General features: G+C 41.3%; 1 protein-coding gene across 1 annotated transcript in view; it reads right to left on the bottom strand.

Moving 5' to 3' along the window:
* The window catches only part of RASGRP1 (RAS guanyl releasing protein 1), a 77470-nt gene continuing 50448 nt past the window's right edge, over positions 1-27022 (bottom strand). The window contains exons 4-17 of the mRNA XM_018054476.1: positions 25861-25923; positions 25368-25499; positions 23345-23498; positions 22014-22187; positions 20889-21005; positions 19176-19451; positions 17650-17730; positions 14384-14488; positions 13456-13565; positions 12568-12712; positions 11823-11859; positions 10981-11133; positions 9794-10179; positions 1-2569 (exon numbers count right to left, since the gene is read on the bottom strand). Coding sequence (XP_017909965.1) covers positions 2435-2569; positions 9794-10179; positions 10981-11133; positions 11823-11859; positions 12568-12712; positions 13456-13565; positions 14384-14488; positions 17650-17730; positions 19176-19451; positions 20889-21005; positions 22014-22187; positions 23345-23498; positions 25368-25499; positions 25861-25923 — 2068 coding nt within the window. The 3' untranslated portion in view covers positions 1-2434. The remainder of the gene's footprint in view (positions 2570-9793; positions 10180-10980; positions 11134-11822; positions 11860-12567; positions 12713-13455; positions 13566-14383; positions 14489-17649; positions 17731-19175; positions 19452-20888; positions 21006-22013; positions 22188-23344; positions 23499-25367; positions 25500-25860; positions 25924-27022) is intronic.

Raw genomic sequence — 27022 nt, 5'->3', positions numbered from 1 at the left:
TTGTAGGGAGTCTACTGTCTTTTTATCATATAAATATTACACAAAAACTTACATTAGGTATCAAAAAAAAAACCACCTTTACAATCTGTACATTTGTTTTTTTTCCTTGCAGTTCTTTTACATTATACATCTTTAAATGGAAATTCACAAGTGCCCAGTAAAACAGCAAATCAATTACCAAAGAAAAGAAGTGACACTGTTGTTAATGAAACAAGATTTGTCCCTGTTTTGACGGATAAATATATGCCCAAAGTTATTTCAAGTTGATACAAGATACACAAATTTGTACTGTAGGCTTGACAAAAAATTTGTTCCAGATTATTTCTGTAGATTCCACTAATCCCACATTGCTCAGAGCAAATAATACTGATTTATACACTATACTTCTTTGGCCCTTGCTGGACTGTAAAGACTTGTGGAGAAACTACTGCTTCCTGTCCATTTCAGTGATAAATTCTGGAAGGCCTGAGACCTTCTAGCCATGTTAATTAGACTGCCATGTTAATTAGACTAAGGAGACGGTGACCTTTTGAATTCCTCTAGATTACAAATTATTTACATACACTAACCTGGGCTCTGTATTTTGGATGGGATATAAGAGTGAAAAAAATTCAATGGTGTTTTATAACTCCGCATAAAGAAATTGAGCTCTACTGTCTTTGGTTTGTATCAGAGGAAATGAATAAGTAAAGTATTTTAAGGATAACTGTAAACTCATTTGTTCGATATAAGGTAAGTACCAAAGTACTTTATACATGATTATATACCAAGTAGTGGACCTAAACAGCCCTGCCATGGGGATTTCTGAGTTTGGATGTAGAAAAAGGTAAATTTGTGTATACAGTGCTTTTTTAAAACACTAAACACTAAGTGAAAACTAGTCATTTGCTTTTTCACTAAAGCTCAGTACAAGGGGGTATGCAAATGGGAACTGGTCTTTCATGAAAGAAACTTCTTAAATGGTCTGAATCCTCCCAGGAAACTATACTGCATATATAGTTTGTTTCTGACTAAGACTTGGTGTTGCCAGTTTGGAACTTTTGGTGGTTGAGATTATATTCTTGGCAGTTGGTCAGCTTGTGTATGAATTTTAAGTTAGCTCGGCATCAGGCATCCAAGCATGGAAGGTAAGTTCATGGGCAAAAGAAAAGGATCATATGAATTTTTTTAGAGAGAAATAGAGGCTGACAGAGAAGTTTGTGGACAGTTGCCCAGATAATTAATTGAGCCCATTTATCATTAACCTTCATTAATAGAAAACTCACAGGACTCTTGTGATTTTGCCAAACAATATAATTTACATTATAAGTAATTTCTTATATTGTAACAAACTGAACTTTGTGAATTTGTATACATGACCAAAAGTCTAAATCACTTCCACATCTGAAGGAGAAAACAGAATTCCAAGCCACATGCATGTCTGATGTTGTATATATACAATATGTACATATGTACATGCTGTCAGCTATTATTGAAACCTCTCATCCAGTTAGCTTATTCTAAATAGTATTAATAGTGAAGACAGTACAAGCACAAATTCAGTTCAAAAAAGTTACTTCAAAAGAAATGGCACATGTAAGTTAAACAGACTTTTTTTAAAAAAGGTATAAATTCTTAATTATATCCATTGTAGATTATGTAACGGGCAAATGTTTGTGTTATATTTATTTTAGCCAATTAGCCAGCCATGTATGAGGTGGTAATAGCCACCTTTCCAGGTACTTAATTTGGCTATTTTATCATGATTGTGAGACTAAAATTGAGTTGACTTATAATTGGATGATGTCATGTTGTTTAATAGCTCCTTCCTGCCCCCCACCCCCAAATTTATGGCTACATCTCTAGAAGTTCTCTTCTAGATAGATATCCTTCTTTGTGTAAGAATATAGTGAGGAAGGAAGGGAAAAGGCAAATTGATTAGATCTGAGGTAGTGAAGTGGGAACCAGATTCGTAAAGAATGCTGAAATACAGAGGAAGTGATTTTCCTTTTGGAATCTGGGTATTTTTCCATCATAAGCAAGTTTTGGATGGAACAATGCCTCAGAAAAAGCCAGGGAAGGAAACATTCATTTTCCAGGGATTTTAGTTCTAAGGAAGAAGCAGCTGGACAGGTCATGTAGAAGAAGCTACCTTGTCAGAAAACTATAGTCATGTTTTTACCATGCTTTTGATATTAGTCCCAAGGGGAGAAAAAGTTTGTGGAATGAATGGCAAATATTTTGCATTCTTCAGCTTTCCTCCCTTTGATTCAACTGACTGGAAGAGAAAACCTTACTGCACAGTAAGAATCTTTTAAGTAAAAAAGTAGCTCCTTTTCTTTAAAGTACCCCTTTTTAAAGCCAGTCAGTCTACGGTTCTCCGGGTCTTTGTGTTGAGGTTTAGGAAATGAGATCTCTGATATACTCTACAGTTTGTGTTTCTTGAGTTTCTGAGCTAAGAACAGTCACCCTGCTCCATCTGAGCCAATACATGATTGTTTCTTGCAAGTTGGAGGGTTTCTATCTTCTTCTGTGCATATTTCAGTTGGATCTTTAGAGCATTATTATTTGCTTTCAGGGTATTTATTTCCTAAAAGAAAAGGAGAATGAGGTATGTTAATAAAGCAGCAATAAATGGCAGATTAGTTACATCAGGAGTACTACACTTGACTGGCATCTTTTCACTGTAGCTGCGAAACTGTTTTCAAGGTAGTTATTTTGCCCTGAATAAAAGCTCAGTTAAATACTTATCAAATGATCATGTGTATCAGTTTTATTATATCACATCTTTGTTATATCAAAGATGTGAGTGGCTAACAGGCAGAATAAACCATTCATGGGCAATGGATGGATAATAAGAAAATCTTTGAATATTGTGTAGCAGACCAAAATGTGGCAGAAAAAGCCTTGGTCAGGTTTGAGGTATGAAAGCAATGACTTTGGAATATACTCTGTGCTATTACAGTTCACATAGGAAATTACATACATTATCATGTACTACATATTTTCTTCTCCAAATCATTAAAACTAACAGACTTGATAAAGGAGAGAATTTTATCCCATCCCCTTAAACTGGGATTTAATTATCTAATTTGCAGTGATTTGGTTATAGAGGCAGCCATTGATTCCAATGTTACAAATAGAAATTCAGTTTTTATACAGCTGAGTAATATTTCATTGTGTGTATGTATTGATATATGTATGTGCATTTACACACACATCTTTATCAATTCATCTGTTGATGGGCACACAGGTTGCTTCCATATCTTGACTATTTAATACTGCACACTGGGGTGCATGTATCTCTTTGAATTAGTGTTTTCATTTTCTTTGGATATATACCCAGGAGTGGAATTACTAATCAAATGGTAGTTCTTTTTTCAGTCTTTTGAGAAATCGCCATAGTGTTTTCCGTAGTGGCTATACCAATTTTCATTCCTACCAACTGTGTACAAGGATTCCTTATTTCTGTACATCTTCACCAGCACTTGTTATTTTCTTGATCACAGTCATTCTAACAGGTATGAGATGATTCTCATTGTGGTTTTGATTTCGCTTCTCTGATTAGTGACATGGAACATCTTTTCATGTTCCTATCAGCCATTTGTATGTTTTGGGGAAAAAACCTATTTAGTTCTGGTTTTTAGATTTTGTTGTTGGTATTGAGTTGTATGAGTTATTTACATATTTTAAAGAACCCCTTATTGGATATATCATTTGCAAATATCTTCTCCCATGCAGTAGGTTACCTTTTCATTTTATTGATGGTTTCCTTACTATGCAAAAGCTTAGTTAATGTAGTCCCATTTGTTGATGTTTGGTTTTGGTGTCATGTCCAAAAATTCACTGCCAAAGACCAATGAGAAAGAGCTGCTTCCCTACTTTTTTTTTCCCCTAGGAGTTTCATAGTATCAGGCCTCATGTTTGTCTCTGATCCATTCTGAGTTAATTTTTATGAGAGGTGTAAGATGGGGGTCGAATTTCATTGCTCTGCATGTGCTGATCCAGTTTTCCCAACACTATTTGTGAAGAGACTATCCTTTTTGCCTTGGGTGGTGCTCTGGGCTCTCTTGTCAAGTATTAGTTCACTGTATCAGTTCAGTTCAGTCGCTCAGTTGTGTCTGACTCTTTGCGACCCCATGAATCATACCACGCCAGGCCTCCCTGTCCATCACCAACTCCCGGAGTTCACTCAGATTCACGTCCATCGAGTCAGTGATGCCATCCAGCCATCTCATCCTCTGTCGTCCCCTTCTCCTGCCCCCAATCCCTCCCAGCATCAAAGTCTTTTCCAATGAGTCAAGTCTTTGCATGAGGTGGCCAAAGTATTGGAGTTTCAGCTTTAGCATCATTCCTTCCAAAGAATGGAAGGAATTTCTTCAGAATGGACTGGTTGGATCTCCTTGCAGTCCAAGAGACTCTCAAGAGTCTTCTCCGACACCACAGTTCAAAAGCATCAATTCTTCGGCGCTCAGCCTTCTTCACAGTCCAACTCTCACATCCATACATGACCGCTGGAAAAACCATAGCCTTGACTAGACGGACCTTAGTCGGCAAAGTTATGTCTCTGCTTTTGAATATGCTATCTAGGTTGGTCATAACTTTTCTTCCAAGGACTAAGCGTCTTTTAATTTCATGGCTGCAGTCACCATCTGCAGTGATTTACACAGGTTTAATTCTGGGCTGTTGTCGGTTCCACTGGTCTATGTGTCTGTTTTTGTGCCAGTACCATAGTGTTTTTACTACTGTAGCTTCGTAGTATATAACTTGAAATTAGGAAGTGTGGTACCTCCAGCTTCTTTCATCAGGATTACTTAGGTTATTCATAGTCTTCTGTTGTTCCATACAAATGTTAGGACTCTTTCTCTTTCTGTGAAGAATTCCATTGGTATTCTGATTCAATCTGTAGATTGCTTTGAGTAGTATGGGCATTTTAACAGTCCTTTTAAAAAATTGACTGTATTTACAATGTCATGTTAGTTTCTGCTATAAGCAAAGTGATTTGGTTATACACATATATATTCTTTTTTATATTCTTTTCCATTATGGTTTGTCTCTGGATATTGACTATAATGCTCTGTGCTACACAGTAGGACCTTGCTGTTTATCTAATCTATATGTAATAGTTTACACCTGTTAATTCCAAACTTCCATCCCATCCTTCCCCCACCCTCTCCTTTGGCAACCACAGGTCTGTTCTCTTATGTTTATAGGTCTTCTCTGTTTCATGGATAAATTCATTTAGGTCATATTTTAGACACCACTGCTGCTGCTAAGTCGCTTCAGTCGTGTCCAACTCTGCAACCCCATAGATGGCAGCCCACCAGGCTCCCCCGTCCCTGGAATTCTCCGGGCAAGAACACTGGAGTGGGTTGCCATTTCCTTCTCCAGTGCATGAAAGTGAAGTTGCTCAGTCGTGTCTGACTCTTCACGACCCCATGGACTGTAGCTTACCAGGCTCCTCGGCCCATGGGATTTTCCAGGCAAGAGTACTGGAGTGGGTTGCCATTGCCTTCTCCATTAGATGCCACATATAAGTGAAATTTTTTTTTGTTTTTCTGACTGACTTCATTTAGCTATGATAATCTTTAGGTCCATCCAAATAGCATTACACACCCACCCACACCCACACCCATCTTTATCCATTTCTCTGTCAATGGATACTTAGGATGCTTCCATGTCTATTATAAGTAGTGCTGCTGTAAGGTGGTACTTCATTGCAGTTTTGATTTTCATTTCTCTAATAATTGTCTCATGATGATGAGCATCTTTTCATTTGCCTGTTGGGCATCTGTATGTCTTCCTTGAAAGAATTTAGGTCCTCTGCCAGACATTTCAACAGTCTTAATTCTTCTATCCATGAACACAGCATGTCTTTCCATTTGTGTCTTGGGTTTCTTTCTTCAAAGTCTTTTGTTTTCCTTGTATAAATCTTTCATTTCCTTGGTTAAATTTATTCCTAAATATTTTGTTTCTGATGCTATTGGAAACAGGGAAGTTCTTTTTCAGATGTTTCATCCTTAGTGTGTAGAAACACAACTGATTTCTATAAGCTGGTTTTGTATCCTGCAGTTTAACTGAAAATGTTAGCTGCAACAGTTTTGTTTGTTGATGTTTAATCTTTGGGGTTTTTCTATATATGGACTCATCATCTGCAAGTAGTGACACTTTTGCTGTTACTTTTCTGATGTGGATGCTTTTTATTTTCTTGCCGAATTGCTTTAGCTAAGACTTTCAGTACTTGAAAAAGTGGTGAGGGTGGGCATCTTCCTCTTGTTCTTAGTCTTGGTAGAAAAGCTTTGAAATTTTCTCCACTGAGTATAATGTTAGCTGTCAGTTATATATGGCCCTTACTATGTTGAGATATATTCCTTTTATCCAGTCTGAGCAGGGTTTTTATCATGAAAGAATGTTGTATTCTGTCAAATGTTTTTTGCATCTGTTGAGATGACCACATGATTTTTCTTTGATTTTACTAATGTGATACAGTACATATATTGATTTGCATATGTTGAACTATCTTTGCATCCTAAGAAATAAATCCCATTTTTCATAGTGTATAGCATCTTTTTGATGTGTTCTTAAAAAAATCAGGTTGCTAATATTTTGTTGAGAATTTTTGCATGTATACTTGCCAGTAACATAGGTCTATAGTTTGTGTTTTATTGTTCTTATCTGACTTTGGTATTAGGGTAAAACTACCCTGATGGTTTGAAAGTATTCTATTTTTTAGGCGGCTTTTAAGAAGGACCAGTGTTAATTCTTTGAGTGTTGGGCAGAATTTGCCAGTGAAACCGTCTGATCCTGGGTTCTCTGTGTTGGGAGGATTTTGACTACTGAGTCAATGCCTTTGCTTGTTATTGGTCTGTTTAGATTTTCTGGTTTTTCTGGATTCAGTCTTGGTCATTTCTGGAAATTTATACATTTGTTCTAGATTATCTAATATGTTGGCATATTCATAAGTTTCTTATGGGTCTGTGGATTTGTGCAGTAACAGCTGTAATGTTGCCCTTTGTTTTTTTAATTTTACATATTGAAGCTTCTCTCATTTTTTCTTAGTGTGAATAAAGGTTTGGCAGTTTCACCTTTGGTTAGTGGGCCTGAAGTTTTGGTTCATGATGGTGCAACTTTTTTTTTTAAGGCAAACAGTCTTGTTTAAATGATTATTCACAACTGTCAATTTTGTTCACCTGTTTTTTTTCTGGTCTCTTTTTCTTCCTGATAGCAGTGAATCAGCATGGAGTAGGCTAACCAACTCCCTTGGCTTCACAGCCCTCTCTGAGGTCCTGTGTAGTACTTTGTGAAGGCCAGGTGGGTAGAAGTCTACTGGGTGTTGTGGTATAAGATGCACAGTCACTTTTGTTTATGAATGACCAATATGGTTGTACATAAAAGGGGAGATTTAAAAAGGAGTGACACACACTACCATGATGCCAGCGTCCCTGGGTTCTGAGACTTTGATTCTCGTGTTCTTACCTTGCTTATACTGTACTGATTAACCCCCAAAATATGGGGGTGATCTGAGATACATGAGTTACTTCTCAACGTAAATTACCTAGATAGCTGTCTGTTAGCTACTATGTAGTACTGAGTATTTGCTATGTGCAGGGTAACTGTGTTGTTTAGTCATGTCAGACTCTTTTGCAACCCCATGGGACTTCAGCCTGCCAGATTCTTCTTGCCTGACAAAGCCCATTGACAGAGGAGTGGGGTGGATTGCAATTTCCTTCTCGAAGGGATCGTTCTGACCCACAGATCAAACCTTCATCTCCTGCACTGGCAGGCGGATTTTCACTGAGCCACCAGGGAAGCCCCAGGTACTGTTTTACATGATGATAGAGGTGGGTATAGTATCAGACTGGTGATTTGAATCTAAGAGGCATTGTATTTTCTGTTGTCCTCAGCTGGTTTAGAGGTATAAACATACTTATTGGCAGTCCACTCCAGTATTCTTGCCTAGGGAATCCTGTGGACAGAGGAGCCTGGTGGGCTGCTGTCCATAGGGTCGCATAGAGTCGGACATGACTGAAGCAACTTAGCAGCAGCAACAGCAGCATACTTACAATATTAATATGTATTGTACATTATTTTAATATTACATATTATTTTAAATACTCTAAGACAAGGATAAAAATAGAGTTTACATGCTCTGGTATTACTGGGTGGGAATTAGTTCTGGACCTAACTCACTTATCTGAAATCTTTCTACCACTCACTCCTTGCAGCAAGAAGTCATTGTTGCTACCTACATTACTCCTTTTCATGGGCATGTAAAATGTCAGGATCTGAAGCAAGCTGTAGAGAGCATGGACAGCTTCTGGCTCTCTGTATTTTAGAGAGGACCAAACAGGTCACAGAGTGTAATAGCAGCAGTAAGAAATAGTTTGGATTAGGAGCCCAGATGTTTGTCACCAAGACTGAGATTCTTTCTACTCTATCAAGTTCACTTTTCAGAGTTTCTTTCATTGTTCTTAAAAGTTGATTCTGGCCATTTTACCCCTAGGGAGAGCTCAGGGTAGCCCACATTGTGCCACCTTCTGTTTCTTAAAGCATGTCCTAAATATTCTGAGTGAGAGTACTTTTCATCTGGAAAATCAAGTGTGTGCCTCCTAATATTATGTTCTTTGTTCTAGGCACCAAACCAAGAGTTTCATAGACATCATCTAACTTGTTTCTTTGATTCAGTTCCTGGGGGTCTAACAGGGAAGGTGCAACACTGAGGACCAGGTAGGGAGTCCTGAAACCCTAATGTTGGTTTTGTGTTTGTACTGATAGGCCTCCAAAAACACATTGCTGACCTTGATGTTCTGGGCGTAAAAAGCAGACAGGCCTTCTCCCCTTTAATAAGGTGAATGATAATGTTGGAGCTAATGTGTCCTTGCAATCTCTAAAATGACTAACTTACCTATCTTTGATAAGAAACTACCGTCCCATTACAAGAGGTCTAACCAGCTCTCACTCTGAGCTTTGTATTCTACACAAAAAGTACATTAGTGATGACCCTACAGAATTATTTGGACAATGACCTGCTGTCTCCAGTTGTCCTAGCTCCTACTTTCCTTTCCTTTCTTTTTTAACCTTATTGTGTCTTTTCTCATGCCTCCATTACGTACATTATAATTAGGACATTATGAGCCTAATAGGAAAAAGAAAACTCTTGGTACCACAGCTGTTACCAATTAATAATTATATTGCTATATGTAATAATCAACTGTGCCTTTCCAGCTACTGTTGATTTAGCTATTCTAATGTATAAATATATAAATCAGTATATCTCCTTAAGTTTTAGAGGAAAGCTCCCTCATTTTACATTAAGGAGAAGGCTTTCTGTGCAGTGAGCTAAATAGTCTTTTGATAGCATGATGTTCACCTCCCTTGTTTTAAGAAGATGCCCAGGTAACCTTCATGAAGTACTCTCCTCCGCAAATGTAACTCTGAATAATGTAACAAAGACTTCTAGGGAGGGAAGATTTAGGCGACTTGCTTTCAAGTCTAGAGAAAGGGTGTGGTGTTACCACAGTAAAGCTGATCAGTAGAAACTGGTTTTCCTCAAGGAGCCTGCTGTGAACAGAGCTTTGGACCTTGGTACCAGCACTTTGAGACTGTACCTTTATGGCAACAGGGAACCCTGTCTATCCTGTCCTAGATATGTAATGCGAACCAGGGCCCTCATTGGTTTCTTTGAGACAAAGCAGAATCCTTTTCTTACCCCTTATCTTTCTAATAATCAACCTGGTCAGAATCTTCAGTTTACATGTTCTTCCCTTGTTAGCCCCACTTTCTCAGAGTCTGAAAAAAAGAAAAAGGAAGGTACCTGTTCCAGCTCTTGGTATGTTGGGAGCTTGAGGTGACGGAGCTCCTCCTTTGATTTTATGAAGGATTCTTTGTTCTCCCACTTAACGAAAGCCCGCTTCCTGACCAAGACTGGGCTGGGGCACGGAGACGTAGGGCTGGGCAGCACATACAGAGTATCCTGGGCTGTCCTCCTTGGGGACGACAGTACAAAGTGACTGGAAGGGCCCTCACTGCCAGGCCAAGACAGTGCTTCAGTCTGGGTGGCCTTATGGGTGACAGTCCTCTTCAGCCGAACAGAAATCTTCTGTGAGGATACCCCCATGAGCATGATGGTCCGATCCTTACTCTCCTCACTGTGTTCTACAGCCTCCCCGTTAGGGAATGTGAAAGGTCCTTCCTCAGGTGCTGTAGGAAGAAGACATGTTGGTACTTTAGCTTAGAAAAGCAGGCACTCGAAATTTACACATTAGTATCAATTGAGGCTTTTGCTACAGGAGTCCACGGGCCCAAAGTGGACTTACTTTCAGGCAGCCAGTTTAGGGAGTGAGGCAGCTGAAATCCAGAGGCCTTGCTGGCCAAGCTATGGCTGTTGGTGTCAGGCTTCATCCACCATGAGAAAAGGCCATCCTTAAAGGCTCCTTTCCTGTTGGTTGCTTTCTTTTGCTCCCCAAAAGGCAGAGTGCCTAAGATTCCATCCCAAGCTTTTTGTATGTCTAGGAATTTGATCTAAATCACAGAAGGGTTTACTGGGCATCACTGTTACCTACTAACTGGTGGTCAGTTTTTTCATTACAAGCAGACCTTGCCTTAGAGCACTTCTACATCAGTGTTCATTTGTTGCCCATAGTACACCCATGTTTAACTTACCCATTCTTCTTCCCGGAAGTTCTAGGAAAGTCTCAGAAGTCCTAGCATCACTACTGGACAAAGCTTTGGGGACAGGTGGCCTGCGGGTGCAGCCCCTTCCCAGGCTTCAGTCTGAGGCCTCAGACCTTCATGCTGTTCTCTGCCACCTTTCTCCTAACAACATCAGCATTGTGTGTGACAGAACTGTTGCACCCACAGGTGACAAGGAACACTTAATAACACAAGGTGCATAATATAGTTTCCATTACGAGTAGGAAGGATAGAGAGAATCTTTCCTTCCCAAAAACTATATTCTTCCGACTTCGTTTTCCAAGATGAATGTTCCCAGTGCCTGCTTACCATGGAGCAGATCTTTGGCTCCCAAGGAGCAAAGGTTGGACGTTGGCCCCACAGAGGTGCTGATCTCTGTGGGAGCTGTTGAGTTCTTGGCTCGCTTCTTGCACTCAAACACAACCAGGTCTTTGCACTGTTTGTGGCAGTTCATCCCACAGTCTGTGGACAAGACAGCTTGGTAAGGAAGTCCTTCACTTTCTCCAGCATCTCAAAGCCACACCCAGGCACTGTTCCTGTCACATACGCCTTTCCTAAGTTCTGGAGCTCGGGCACCTAACATTTCTAATGAACTTAGCATTCTCCTTACTGGGTCACCCCGTGATCTCAGTCTTGTCACAGCCTTTATGAGTCTGAGAATCAGAAGTGGCACCCTGTTATCTTGGGCAGAAGAAGGGTGTCTTTTTTTGGTCATCCTGCATGTACTGCCCACTCTAAGGAGACCTCTAGAGACCTCTTTCTTCCTTTCAGTTAAATGTCTTTGCTCCTTTCCTCTTGAACTTTTCTAGTCACAAGGACAACTACGGTAAAAGGAAAGCTGACAAGGGCCTTTGGTAATCACTTATCCTCTGTTTCAAAAGTGATTCTGTGCCTGTCTTTGGAGACCCATGACCACATGAGAACATAATCTAGCAGTCACCCCAATTTCCAGGGCAAGGCAGGCAAAGAGAGGATCTTGTAACAGAGGCTGCATAACTAGTCACCTAGGGATTCCTCTCTCTATGGTGGCAGTCACTCTCAGGGGTGCTCTAGGGAAGCCAGTTAGGGGATGAGGCTGTGAGTCAAACATGCCTTACAGGAGAGCCCCTAGGACTGGGGAAGACAACATGCTGGACAAAGCTGAGCCTTACCTTTACACCGATACCCTTGTTTGATCACTCCCCAGAGCTGTGAGACAAAGAGGAGATGGTTAGAATGTGCTGCATGTCCATCATCTTACCTGGTATGAACCTAGACACTGAGATCCATTCTTTCATTTCTCTGCATTCTTCTCTGCCTCAAGTGGGAGGGAAACCTCCTTTATCCCTCCTGGTCTTAACTCTGATTGGCACAAACTTTTCCTGTTTTCAGTTTAAGTGTTTAAGAAGCTTATTACTACAGTGGATTTATGACGCAGGTCTGAAGTGGATAGATCACAGGACAAATAGGATTCTTGAGACTCCAAACTAAGGGGCAAGAATATAGAATCCTGGGGTCAGGGAATAAGTTTAGGAGGAAACTGTTGGTCAGGGATGGGGCAGCCACCCAGATGACTTCTTTTGAAGGGGGAAGGATGTCTCATATTTCTATTTTCTAACATCTAAAACAGCATATGGATATAATACTTAAAAACTATAGCCTCAGTTCAGCATTTCCTTACCATTTTATTTGAGGCCCCACCTACCAGAGGGAAAAATAAGTCAGGAAAAAATGGGAAAAGATGAGTGAAAAGTAAAACCCACGCATTTAAGGACAAGGTTACTGTAGGTGTTTCCTTAGACTCTAGGCTGGGACAAGTTGATAAAATGTGTGTGAGGTCTGTGCCTGGTTAATCTCTTAAACGATCTCATACTCCTCCCCAAGTTCAACCCCGAAGCACTCTTAAGAACAACTCACAAATCCAGCACAGTTGTCACAGAAAGTGGGCTTCAGGTAGGTGGTCTCTTGGAAGTTGTGAGGAAAACCCAGGCCCAACTTGGAGTAGATGGAACTGGCCCTCATGAAGTAGGCCGTGATCTCGTCTCTGCTGATGAGGCCTTCCCTGCCAGCAAATGCGAGATGAGGTGTGAGTGGGGTTGGGTCACAAGGCTCCTTCTAGGCTTAGAAACTTACTTTCTCTGTATCCTTGAGGGGTAGTACAGTATGTATTACCTGATAGTTACTTCCAGCAGCCCTTCTCTTAAGAAGGATGCGTAGGTTGCATGTAATAATTAGGTAAGATGACACTACTTATCTCCACAGTTACTCTTTGGCTAAACCAAAGAGCAGGTTTGGTTCTAACTAATTTAATCACTATCCATTAAGACTTTAAAAACAAGTGATGGAAATGTGAGTATAGGGAGACAAATCTACATAACGAACCCACCAATCAAACATTTGGTTTCACACAGAGAACCACCAACATGGAACTTATGTAATCTTGAGACAAGTAAATATGCAAAATATTAATAAATATTAGTTTTTCATGATCTGTAAGGAAAGCAAGAAGGGATTTAAACTTTTTAACTTTTTTTTTTTTTTTTTGAGTTGACGGTTCCTAAACCGGCAGTTATGGAATCTTCAACTCAGCATTTTAAAAAAGCATGCATTTTCTCATGTTCCATTGTGGTCCAAACTGAAGCCAGACAGGCATTTACTTGATGATGGCTTAGTTCCACAATTCATTCAGTGACCACAGTAGCATATGTAAACCTATCTGAGTTTATAGATTCTTCTGGCAGAACATTCATGAGGCATTCTCATCACCAGGCTCATAGCCACATATTCCCATGCACAAACTCTCACCTGTCTTTGTCCATCACACAGAAGGAAAATGGAAAACTTGCAGCAATCTTTTCAAATTCTTCCTGGGAAATGTATCCATCCTGGTCATGATCATAGTTCTTGAAGACAGACTGTGAAAAAAGGTGTTTCTTTGGTGATTACGAAGAGAGAAATCAATCATAGCCAAATGACGAAGGGGCTGGAACACCTGAAAAAGGCCTCTCCTCAGTCCTGAGTGACAGGAACAAGGAAACCTCCTCCTTAAGGTGCTGCAGAGACTTGGTGGGTCACATCCCAGGTCTTTGGCAGGCACCAGCATCTATAGGGTGGCTAGGTGCTTTCAATCCCATTAGCATGGCAATAGGCTGCTCCCCCAGGCCCCCCCCCCCCCACACTGTGCCCTTAGTGCACCACACGGAGGGACGTTCCCCCTCCACTCTGCCCTTCCTTCACTGCACAGCTCAGGCTGCAGTGTACCTTCTACTAGCAGCCTAAAGTGCTCCCATTACTTGCTGGCTTGTACTTTTCTTGTTACATCGGAGTAGTCCACAGGATAAAGAGAGAAATATGAAGGCATGTAGCACACTGAATTGAACCAAGCAGTGCCAAACTTTTTAGATTCTCCTTATCACCTTTAACTTAAAGCTTTTTTAACCCCTCTCTGCCTGCAAATCAACTGACAGCCTTTAAGTGTATGCTCTCTTGCTAGGCTTTTAAGAGGTACACTTCCCTCCATGAGGCCCAAGTGTGTTGGCAAAATGTAACTTCTGAACTGTTCTGCAGCCACAATATGAGAAGTGGTTCCCTGTGCTCACATAGGAAAGTTCCAACTTTCTTACCCTTTTTGTTTCTACCGCTGTACTCCCCAACCACCCCCCCATTCCAACCCCCAGAATTAAACCAGGCAGTACCTTGCTTTTTGCCTGCATGGAAACATGGCTGTACTTACATCTACCATCCTTTGGACGTGTTTGCTTATGGTCTTTGGATCAGGTTTGGGAGATACTCCAGAGGCCCAGTCCACTACTACTGGTGGCTTTGAAGGTGTTAGTGGCTAAAATGAAAATATTTAGAGAAATCCCAGTAACTATAATGCAGTCTTATAACCTATAGCTCGCTCTTTTCCCATTACCTGGTAGTTGCATCTGTGGATACCCCTCAACTATGCAGTGGCAGGGAGCAGAGGGCCTACATATAATTGAAATCTAGAATAGTTCTTTCTCCATTAAACTTTTTGTTGAAGCTATTAACAAAGTAGTAGTTAATTTAGATTTTCTCCCTGTAAAGCAACTAGAGAAAGAACGAAAAAATAAAATTGATAAACCTCTAACCTTTAGCCAGACTCATCAAGGAAAAAAGAGGAGAGGGCTCAAATCAGTAAAGTTAGAAATGAAAAAGGAGAAGTTACAACTGACACCACAGAAATACAAAGGATCATAAGAGACTACTACTACAACAACTATATGTCAATAAAAAGGACAGCCTAAAAGAAATGGACAAATTCTTTGATACAATCTTCCAAGACTGAACTAGGAAGAGATAGGAAATATGAGCAGACCAGTCGTAAGTAGTAAAATTGAAATGGTGATTTAAAAAATTTCCATCAGACAAAAGTACAGGACCAGATGTCTTCACAGGTGAATTCTATCAAACATTTAGAAAAGAGGTAACGCCTATCCTTCTGAGGCTCTTCCAAAAAACTGTAGAGGAAGGAAGACTCCCAGGCTCAATCTATGAGGCCACCATCACCCTGATACCAAAACCAGACAAAGATACCACACACACACACACACAAATATTACAGGTTCATATCAAATATAGATGCAAAAATCCTAGATGAAATACTGAGTTGGCCAAAAAGTTCATTTCCATAACATTTTATGGAAAAATACAAACTTTTTGGCCAATCCAAAACTAGCAAACCAACAATATATTAAAAGGATCATACAGTAAGTAGGATTTACAGCAGCAATACAAGGATTCTTAAGTATCCACAAATCAATGTGATATATCACATTAACAAACTGAAGAATAAAAACCATATGATCATCTCAATAGATGGAGAAAAGGCTTTCAACAAAATTCAACAGCCATTTCTCATAAACTCTCCAGAAAGTGGGCATAGGAACTTACCTCAACATAGTAAAGGTCATACATGACAAATGCACAGCTAACATCACTTTCACTCACTGGTGAAAAGCTGAAAGCGTTCCCTCTAAGATCAGGAACAAGACAAGGATGTTCACTGTTACCACATTTACTCAACATGGTTACGGAAGTCCTTGCCATGGCAGTCAGAGAAGAAAAAGAGAAAAAACCCAAATTGGAAAATCAGTGAAACTATCACTGCAGAGGACGATACCATACATAGACCATCCTAAAGATTCTACCAGAAAGCTAGAGGTTGTCAATGAATTTGGTAAAGTTTCAGACTACAAAAAAATCTCTTGCATTCCTATACACTAATAATGAAAGATCAGAAAGAGAAATTAGGGAAACAATACCATTTACCATTGCATCAAAAAGAGGAAAATACCTAAGCATAGACCTACCTAAGGAGACAAAAGACCTGTATGCCAAAAAATGTAAGATGCTGATGAAAGAAACTGAAGATGAAACAAACAGATGGGAAGATATGCCATATTCTTAGATTGGAAGAATCAGTATTCTTCAATGACTACCCAAGGCAACCTACAGATTCAACACAATCCCTACCAAGTTACCCATGGCATTTTTCACAGAACTAGAACAAACAGCTTTAAAATTTGTATGAAAATACAAAAGATCCCAAATAGCCAAAGCAATCCTGAGAAAGAAAGAATGAACTGCAGGAATTGGACTCCTTGACATTAGGCTATACCACAAAGCAACAGTAATCAAAACAGTATGGTACTGGTGCACAAACAGAACAATAGATCAATGAAACAGAATAGAAAGCCCAGGAATAAACCCACACAATTATGGTCAATTAATCTATGACAAAGGAGGCAAGAATATACAATGGAGAAAAGAGTCTTTTCAGTAGGTAGTGCTGGGCAAACTGGATAGCTACATGTAAGAGAATGAAATTAAAACATTCTCTAACACCATACACAAAAATAAACTTAAAATGGATCAAAAACCTACATGTAAGTCCAGATTGTATAGAACTCCTAGAGGGAAGCAGAGGCAGAATACTCTTAACATAAATCACAGCAATATCTTTTTTGATCCACCTCCAGCAGTAATGAAAATAAAAACAAATGAGACCTAATTAAACTTAAAAACTTCTTCACAGCAAGAAAACCACAAACCCACCAAAGACAACTGAGAAAATGGAGAAAATATTTGCAAACAAAGTGACAAGGGATTAACCTCCAAATATACAAACAACTCATACAGCTCTCCTTAAAAACAAACCCCATATATATATTATATAAAAGGCAGAAGATCTAAATAGATCTCCAAAGAAGACACAGAGATAGCCAAAAAGCACATGAAAAGATATTCAACATCACTTATCAGAGAAGTTCAAATCAAAAGTACTTTGAGGTATCACCTCACACTGGTCAGAATGGCCATCATCAAAAAGTCTACCAACGATAAATGCTGAAGAAGGTGGGGGGAAAAGGGCGCCCTCCTACACTGCTGGTGGGAATGTAAATTGGTACAGCCATTATAGACAATAGTATAGATACTCCTTAAAAACTATAAAGAGAACCACTATATGATCCAGCAATCCCACTCCTAGGCATATATCTGGAGAAAACCATACTTTGAAATGATGTATGCACCCCAGTGTTGACTGCAGCACTATTTACAAGACATGGAGGCAACCTAAATATCCACGAACAGATGAATGGATACAGAGACACAACTGATGTGAGGATGCTTTATAATCAACAAGAGGGCAAGGTCACTCCAGCCCACCATGCTATATCCCTTCTCTAACTAGTAAACTACTGTCAGATTCTCCCACTTCTGACACTCATGGCATGTTGTTATTTACTGTTCAGATATGAGTCTTAACCCCTTGAGTACTGTGCAGGCTCTTTATGGTCAGGAAATATTCCTCATATGTACTCAAGTTTTCCTTATTCCTAGCACAATGTTAGGCACATAATAGAAACAATATGCTTCTTAAACTGAACTAAAGTCCGTTCCAAGATTAATGACCTTGATGAGCAACTTGTAAAGCACCTGTTACATATGGGAGGCTTAATATGAAAAACTCACTGGGGCTTTGTGATTCCTGGGTTCCCGGGCATAGGAAAGTTCGTAGATTTCATCTTCAGTGTAGTAGAGATCTAGGGATAACTGCCAAGCAAAGCAGAACAGAGTTAATTGCTAGGATGCTGTTTGCCAGTGCTGCTTTTCTGGTGTTCCCTCTTCCAGGCTGTAAATTACTTGTTAAAAATTCACAAAGTTTTGGGGATATAACATCTACTGGAGTAGGGCAAGCATTAGTTCTTCAAAATGTTTTTAAATTTGGTGAAGTTTCTTTTAAACTATAGTTAAATAGCTAAGCTTCTATGTAGAGCTTAGACCAAAGGCCCTATCTGGTAGATGGTCCACACCTCAGGTGTTCTCTCCTAAAGCAGACTGAAAGTACAGTTTTCATAGCCAGATACTATTAAAATTTGATTCCAGCAACAGAATTCCATCAAATGACATTATCAAATGATATTAAGAGTTTTATATATCTTAGAACTTTAAAATTTTAGAGGACAGCAGTCTTAGAAATAATCTTGTTCTTAACCTAATTCTATGGATGGACTTCAGGCGGTTAAGAACTCAAAAACATGCACATTTTTTTGAGTGCGGTTTATGTATGTTTGGGGTAGAAGAATGTTCACTGCTTTCCTCACAAAATTTGTGATCCAAGAAAATTAAGATTGTGCCTGTTTTCTCAGATGTTACTGTCTTAAGGATGAGACCAGCCACAGTCACCTGGCCAATTAGTAAAAAGGCTGGGATTAGATACTAGCTGAATGCAACGCCTGAGGAACTATCAGAATAGTCCCCTGAGGTAGGAAGAGGCTACAGTGACTATTCCATGCTGCAAAGAAAAAGGAAAAAGAAAAAGCACAGATAAAAAATTGTACAATTTTAGTACTGAAAGAGAAATGAGAAGTCATCACAGAGATGAACCTCTCTGATTTCACAGAGAAGGAAACAGTTCTGTGCCCACAGTCACACAGCTGGTGAACTACAAAACCAGTCTGGAAGGGAGTTCATCTGCTCGCACGCCGCACCCAAAGGGCACATCCTGGCCTCCCGCACCACGACAGGCACTCACCTGCCCTGGGCTTGAATGTCTCTGGAATCTAAGCCAGTGATGGCAGGACCCAAACAATGAACCTGTTTTTGTTTTTGTTTTTTTAACTCACTGACATGTCCCCTCCCACGCCCACCATTTTTTTTTTTTTTTAATGAAAACCCACTGTCTCCATCTCTTACCAAGTCTTGTATCCTGATTTGCTATCAGCTCCTCCCAGACAGCTTAGGACTGGCTTTTCTATGAGGAAGGGAATTCTCCTAGAAGTTAAAGGAGCACAGCCCTGGAGCCCCACCACCTGGGTCTAAGACCAGGCTCTGCTGCTTAATAACGTGCAGCCTCTGCCAAGTTATGTATTTTTGCCTCAGAATCCCCATCTGTAAAATGGATGTAACGATAGTATCCACTTCACAGTTTTGTGAGGCTTCCCTGAGCTGATATCTGATAAGGAAGTGCTAGTAATCTGTCTCCCACGGAGCCTCACCGTCAGCAGGTGCACCAGGTCCTTGTTGGCCTCCAGGGGCGGGGCCACCTCCTGTAGCTGGACTAACTCATTGATGTGGTTGTACAGGGCCAGCAGCTTATGGACGTTCACCTTCCCCTCCTCCAGGTAGTCAGGCATGGCTTCGTACAGGGAGATGAGGTCCTTGAGGTGCACCCCCAGGATGGGGATCTTGAAGTGGGTGCACTCCCCATAAGCACGCCGGTAGTTGTCATAGTTTCTGCAGGAGGACAGCAGCTCAGTCATCTCACCTAGAACCTACAAAACAGAAAAGGAGAGCTGGTTACAGGTACCCTCCAGGCGGGCTCTGCTGTCTGCAGCAGCCACCTGTTTACTCTCAGCCCCTACCACGATCACACCTGGTCCCTGATGAGTCAGGCATGGGGCGATCCATCTCAAGGTGCAGGTTCTGACTCTCCAGTGACAACGCCAACTTAACGTTACATGTCACGGAGCAGACTTACCAAGTGCAAGGTGTACTTTACTTCATAGCTGGAAAATTCTAAGTAAGGTTTTAATATTTTTATGTTAAAGTTGTTCTTTTAAAAAATAAGTGATACAAGCACATGATACATTTTTTTTAAGGTACAAGATTATACAGTGCATGGCAAGTGTCCCTCTGAACTCTGTCCGCAGTCCCCTTCCCTTGTGTCTTCCAGAGACAAGTGAAGTGTGCTGCCCACACCTGGCGTACATTAGTGTCTGTGATTCTCTCCCTGTGTCACCTCTGTGATTTGGAACAATATGTGCCTCTTCCGTTGTTCTGCCTGGTCTCAGCCAGCACGATCAAAAAGCTATAAGGCGATCAGACCACTGGAAGGTGTGGGTGGAGCGGCATCCTCCAACCCCAGTGTTGTGAGAGCAGGGATGGTTAATAAGAGACTTCCTGAAAGAAGGGTGACCACCTGGGAAAAACAGATGGGGCAATGAGGCTAAGATATCTCTTCCCTAAGAAGAGAGTCTCCTTCTGTATCAGGTCGGAGGTGGGGGCTGGGGTTTGAGTTTAGTAAGAAAGGCCAGATGAGATGAAATACTCAGAGCAGTCATCATCAAACCTATATGATATATAGCTGCATTTATATCTGCACTGTATCATAATGGTTTATATGTATAATAATAGTCCTGTATCATAAAGGATTAAAGTCTCTATAAAATCTAATGTAGGAAAGTACATAGGACACTTACTAAATACCAATAAAATACCACCTATTACAAAATTGTACCTGAAAAGCTTATTTCCAACTATCTGGGAAAGTTCAGCGTTCCAGAATGTCACTCTCCAAGGTTTCTGGCTAGTTAGATTTCTAATGTGTCGCTATATAACCTCACTTGACATGCAAACTGAACTATGGTCACTGAACCACCACTGTTCCTTGCTCAAGCAAGGGAGTCAGTACTAAAGATGGTGGCTCTGGACACTCAGTGGCCAATGAGCATGGAGAAGAGGCACATGTTCCAAATCGCCAGCGGGAAGGGGGCGGTAACACTGGCCAGACTGACTCAGTCACCTGCAAATCTGTGACGTCCCCACCCTGTGGGTTTTCTTAAGGGCTTCTCTTCCTGGGTATTCTGCCTGGTTAAAAAAGGGATGGTGTGGCTTGGAAATGGTCTCTGGGTTGCCCCTCAAGGAGGAAAACGCTGACACTGGTCCTAGGAATGCTGCTGAAGGGCCCTAGAGGAGACAGGAGCACTGACCTTATTGATTTCATGCGGGACATGTGAACTTGTCTCCTTGAGCCTGGAAATAGAGCTGTGACATAACCCTCCGATCACGGCCATCAACGTATTGAAGTTCTGCAGCTGATGGAGCTTCTGTGACACAGAAAACATGCTAGCAGAGTCACTGTACATGTCAGGTACGTGGGAGCTTGAGGGTGTCTCTTGTCTCTATGCTATGAGTATTCCTAATTCTGGCCAAAGGCTAGGGATCAGGTATTTCAGTTTTCCAGACATTTCTTTTCTCAGGCTTAGTTCCAGACCAGCAGATCCCAAGTCTAGCAAAGCATCCCATCTTCTTCCTTTCATTTCAGCTGGTCTGCAGACCACTCTCTACATCAGTGGTTTCTAAGAAACACAGATTCTGGACCCAAGTCCTGATGTTTAGATTCCCTGGATTTGGGGCTGAGTTTTAGGGATCTATGATTTTAACATACCTTCAGTTAATATCAGAGCAAGTGGTCCATGTACCACACTTTAAGAAACACTGGTTTAAGAACATCTAAAGCTAGAAAAATATATCATTCAGTGTAATCTTTTATATCCTTTACCCCAAGGTAACCAGACTGCTTTATTTTTGAGGGCAACACCATGGCTTAAAAAGGACTGTAACTAACTGGGATAGAGTGCTAGAATCTCTGTGAAATTTCAGATATGTATTCACAGTCTCTGCTTTTCTCTCATCAAATGCTTAAAACCTACTCCTTAAACACTAAACCCAGCCATTCAACATAACTTGGGTTCACAGACCTAAATCAAGCTGGCCCAACTATACTGAAATCTGAATTACCCTTTCCTTTGCTAAGTGGACCACATTAGGTAAAACAAAGTTGGCTGGTAATCATCTTCTGAAACGTGTTAAAGATTTAAACAGAACTAAAGCTGTACCCTGACTCTGAAGATGGCCTACATGGCCCTCTCCGTACTGATCTCATATGGGATGTAGAAAAGTCATCACATCGAGATCTGAGGACAGGTGAAGGTGCACAAACCCCACCAGGAGATTCATGAGGGGAAAGCAGCTCTCAGGGACAGGCTAGGCTGAGGGGGAAGGGAGTAATTTACCCGGTAGCCCAGGCCTCAAGTCTTCATCCAGTCACTCACCTGAGCTACCTGGATGAACTTGATGAAGACTTCAGCTCGGAGCTGGGGGGTGGGGCGGCTGAGAACCATCAGCTGCACCCACTGGGAGATGCCGTTGCACAGAGCAATGGACCGCTCCATGGTGGGGTTCTCCTTCACGCAGCTATTCACGAGGTAATTCTGATAATCAGAGAACTGGGGAAAAAGAAACTCATCAGCACTGTGCTCCAGCATTCCTGGAGACCCGAGGGGCGTGCTACCTCTGCTGAGCTGATGATCAGAATCTGCTAAGGGACAGAGGAGCTCTTGGGCCTCCTCTCCTTTCCTGCTGACAAGGATGGTAGGAAGGACACCTTTCTTATTCCACCCACAGCATGCCCCTCTACATCAGAAGTCATTAGGCATACATGGATGTGTACACATACTGAAAGTGAAAGTGAAGTCGCTCAGTCGTGTCTGACTCTTTGCAACCCGTGGACTCTAGCCCACCAAGCTCCACTGTCCATGGGATTCTCCAGGCAAGAATACTGGAGTGGGACATACTAGTTAACCCAAATATTATGCTGAGCAGATATGGATAGGATCTTGTTTAAACTCTAAAGAGTACAGTATAAAAGAAAAATCTCAGAACTAGTTCCAGCTCTGCTGCTGAAGGGGAAGAACAAAGACAATCTCACAAAATCTATTATGTCACTCTCTGTCTCTCCAGCGAAGCTCTGTTGGCTTCAGCGGAAGCGAGTTCTCTTGCAGGGAGCTAGTGTTCTTTGGTATCACATATAGCGTTTCAAGGAGCAAGGCCTCGATCAGCAGAATTTATCTCTAGGATCAGGGGTGACTGTGGGGCCATGTCAGCAGCCCTTCAAGAGTTTAGGTAAATTCTGAACTAGACCAGTAGCGTCTGATTTATTTTGAAATTTCCCCCAGCCATTCAAAGCCTATTCTAGAATGAATTCAAACTCTTACAGGACTTATCCTCATTTTGGGGGAGGAAAATTTTAAAGAAAATTTCAGAAAGACTAGTGATTATCAGGGGAAAAGTGTGTGTGTGTGTGTGCGTACACATATGTCTTGTGTGTACTCTCATGTGCACAAGGTATTGTGTGTGCATAGTACTACCACCTGAACAAGGCATGGGGAGGAGGAGGTGGACTTGGAGGGTGGAGCGGGGGGCAGAGCAGGAGGAACACAGCCCAGCAGCGTGCCCTGACTTGCCCAGCTACACACAGCCTGACGGGAAAGCCCACCAGCCCAGACAGGACTTCAGGGGGAGGAGGTGGGCGGCCTGTTGAATTCCTCTGCTTACTCTCAGAGCTGTCGCAGGGCAGCTTTTCTCCAGCCCTGTGGGTACATACCGATATCCTCCGGAAGGACTTGAACTCCAGGTAAGTGAGGTGCTCAGACAGTTCTTCTGGCTCCAGATGGTCAAAGAGCAGGGAGACTTTCCGCTTCTTGCTAGTATTCGATTTTATCCTTTGGGTCAGTTTTCTGGACCAGTCACGGGCATTGCTTTTGTAAGTAAAAGTGAAAAGGGAGAAGACGGGGGAAAAGAATAAATCAAATTGCTTTTCTAATGCAAGTAAATCCATGAACGTTTCTCACAAGAATATGCAAAGCACCGTTAGCTAACTTTCCGGGGCCAAAACAATGCATTAACAGTGTCCTTTAATCAGCTTTTCCTGTGGTGACAGCTAGGGAGCCTTGATGGTTCCCATGAGCCTCCTGAATGTGCTGTGGGAACTGGGTAAAATGTGCTGATCTTAAGGAAGTGGGAACGACGCAGCCCTGGTCATGGTGCCCTGGCCTGCAAGTCCTGGCCCTGTCACATATGTTCTCTCCATGTCCACTGGGTGTTCCTTCATCTCATGAGGGTGATGGGGATTCTTATCTGGTTGGAAATCCCACAGTTTGGGGGCAGTTTCCATGCCAGAAGAGCACAGAGAGAAGATGTCATGCTGGGGAATCATGTGTAGGAACACACGGTCCCTCTGGGCAGACTTGTGACATTTTCCTCAAATGTCACCAGGAACTGAAATGACCAAGGAAGCCTCGCTAACTCTAGAGTTGGCCCCACACACATTTTCTTGTCATCAATCCACATATTTCTTATTCAGTTTCCTTCACAAAGGAAGCAAAGAGAAAGGTAGCAGGTTGCAGACTGTATTTCCCAAAAGGGGATTGCTGAGAACCTTGTCTCCTGGCGAAAGGGTTCTATGGTCAGACAAGTTTGGGAAATGCTACAAATTCTGCAGCCCTTTTAGCCAAAGAGCATGTTACAGACTCTTGAGATGCACTGCAAAAGGGAAGTTCAGTTCACTATTTCTCAAGTATATCTGGTCAGGCAACATCCCACTGACTAATTCTAATTCCTAAAGAACATACTGTGGAAAATATTGATAGAGGAAAGTCAGCTAGGGGTGTATTGGGACAAGGAAGTCAGGGTTTCAAAACTGTCCCAGGCCCTGTGTGCTGCATTTTAAAAATGAAGATGTTGCTATTGCAAAACCTTTTATCTTTCATGTTGTTATAGTTCTAAGGAAAGAAGTTCAGAGAGTCCAACCTGCGAGGGAGATTTAAGTGGGACTCTGGTATGTGATTTGGAAATCATTTCTATGTGGCTGTGGCACAAGGCATTAGGGGCTCTCATAGTCCAGCTTCTGCTGTCATTAACTCAACTAGCTCTGTATCCCCAGATGAGCCAGTCTTGCTGAGCCTCACTTTCCCAAGATAAAAGCATCTTTAAAATATATTTCAGCACTAGAATTCTATATTCTAGGGATCTGTATTATTCTAACATAAAGCAACCACATTATGAAAACCTTAGCAGAAAATGAGTGTACTCTCCTCCCCCCAAATTAGGACAGGCATTCATTTTTTTCAGTCTGGGACATCTCATAAATAAGAAATCCCTAGGAACAATATGATATATTCCTGAGTACTTTTCCACCTCTGCACAGATTGGCGTGTCTCTTGCAGATGTACCATGTATGTTATAAACCCTCTGCAGGATCCATTTTCTAGCAGTATCTTATGTATTTGTAAGTTCAGGGTGCCTCCAGGCATTGGCTGCTGAAGAAGCACCAATTTAGTCACTGCACTTTCATTTCTTTGGATTTGTATAAATTTTAATCAGCGTCTTGCTACCTGATTTCTTTTTCACTGAGACTTTTTTTTTTTTCCTGCTCTCAAGATATAAGCCACATACAGCATTATCACCAAGGACTTCTCTGCTTTCCTGGTACATGGCAAGCTTTTTTCTTTGGTAAAGCCACTGAACCTGCCTGAAGGCTTCTTGGATCACAGCAGGACACAGAGCCTTGCTGAGCAGCCTGGGTTATATTACAGGAGAGCGGTGGTTTTGAAAGATAGGATACTTACATTTGTGTTGTGTCAATCAGGCGGCAGTGGAGCTCCTCGCCATTTGCTTTCACCAGTTCCTGAAACTCCTCCATGGTGCTTGCCAAGCTGGTATCCATCTTAAACATGATCCAGAATTCTGTTATCCAGTACCTACATGGTGGGAGTCACAAAAAAGCCAAAACTGAAGCCAAGGACTCACATTTTGGTAGGTTCTTCCCACAAGAAGGACTCAGAAAAAGACAGGGGCTGATTTATCCTGTATTCCTGGAAATAAAGACTGTATATTTCTGTCTACAGAATATAAGGAGCTGGAGCAGGGGTAGGGGGAAGAGAAGAAAACCACCCACTGACAATCAGCTGTGGATCCCCACACGTGCCCATATCAAATGCTGTGCTATGCTAAAGTGAATCGTAACCTGGGAAGCCATGACAAAAGGTTTAGGCCCAACAGCATGTGGTTCTTTTGTTTCACCCCACCCCACAAAGTCCCAAATGTATGCAGAAATGTTACCTTACAAAATAGCAGATCTTCAGGCAAAGCCCTGGTGAATTCTTTGCCAAGGCATCCTTATAGGTAGGGCTGTGGTTAAGGGAAATGGAAGCCTCTGTTACAGAAACCAAGCAACTTCTTATCTTTGGAAGATTTGCTAAAACTGCCCTCCCCCAGCCCTCCTAAAATTTTATTTTAATTAAAATGTTTCCTTAGGTCTCTGGACCTAGGATAAAACCAACTTGATGTGTGTAGCTGTATGCTTATTATCACCTAGAAGGGCAAAAGTTGTGACTTTATCTAGCCCATGCTAAAGTGGCTTATGGAAGAATGCCACAGCATCTCCTCTACAGAAGGAGGAAGTCACCAGCACAGCAAGGCACGAACAAAAAGATCTGTAAGAAGTGAAGAGGGGCCTCTGCCCACAGCCAAGACTAGGAGTCTAGTCTGCCAGAGAAAAGCTAAAAAAGAAGAGCCCCTTCTTTTCTTTCCAGCAACTGATTTAAAACAAAAAACACCTTATGCAGTGAATTAGAAGAAAAAGAAGGAATAAATATTCAGATATATATTATAATGAAAATTCAAGCAATAATAGGAAAATGATATGCATAGAGGGTGTCAGTAGACTGATCTTACAGGTTGTAATGGCAAGTCACAAAAAGTCATGTGAATGACCCAAATACAGTTGGAGAGCATGTGAAGGATCAATATCATTGGGAATATTCCATGAGAATAATGCCATCCTAAGAACACAAAAGAACAGCAAAGGTCCACCAAGTTCACATGTCTCTAGCAATATAAGGAAAGAATATACCTTTATTGTAAAGGTCAAAGAAATGCAAAATCCAATCCAGTGATGAAGCTGTGTGGTTGTACTCTGTTCTATCAACATACTGAGGAATACTATGTGGGCTGTGTGCTATACAAGCCACTGCCCTCTTTCTCCTCTTAAGAACCACCAGAACTCTCTGAATTCCAGCAGGTCCCTGACAGGACTCCACTGAGCTGCCAGCAGATGTCTCAATTAAGCAGGGCTGAGCAGTCTTCATTCACTGGGTATGCATGTTTTAACCCTTGGAAAACACAGATGTAGATATAGTAAAGTAAAAGACAGTCTAAAGATTATTATTATTTTTTAATTAGGAAGGATTCTGTGTATTTTGAAATCATACATACCTGTAGT

The sequence above is a fragment of the Capra hircus genome, chromosome 10 (genome assembly GCF_001704415.2).
Source record: "Capra hircus breed San Clemente chromosome 10, ASM170441v1, whole genome shotgun sequence".
NCBI lineage: Eukaryota > Metazoa > Chordata > Mammalia > Artiodactyla > Bovidae > Capra > Capra hircus.
Note: the sequence above shows the minus strand (reverse complement) of the source record. Positions and strands in the feature narration are given on the sequence as shown.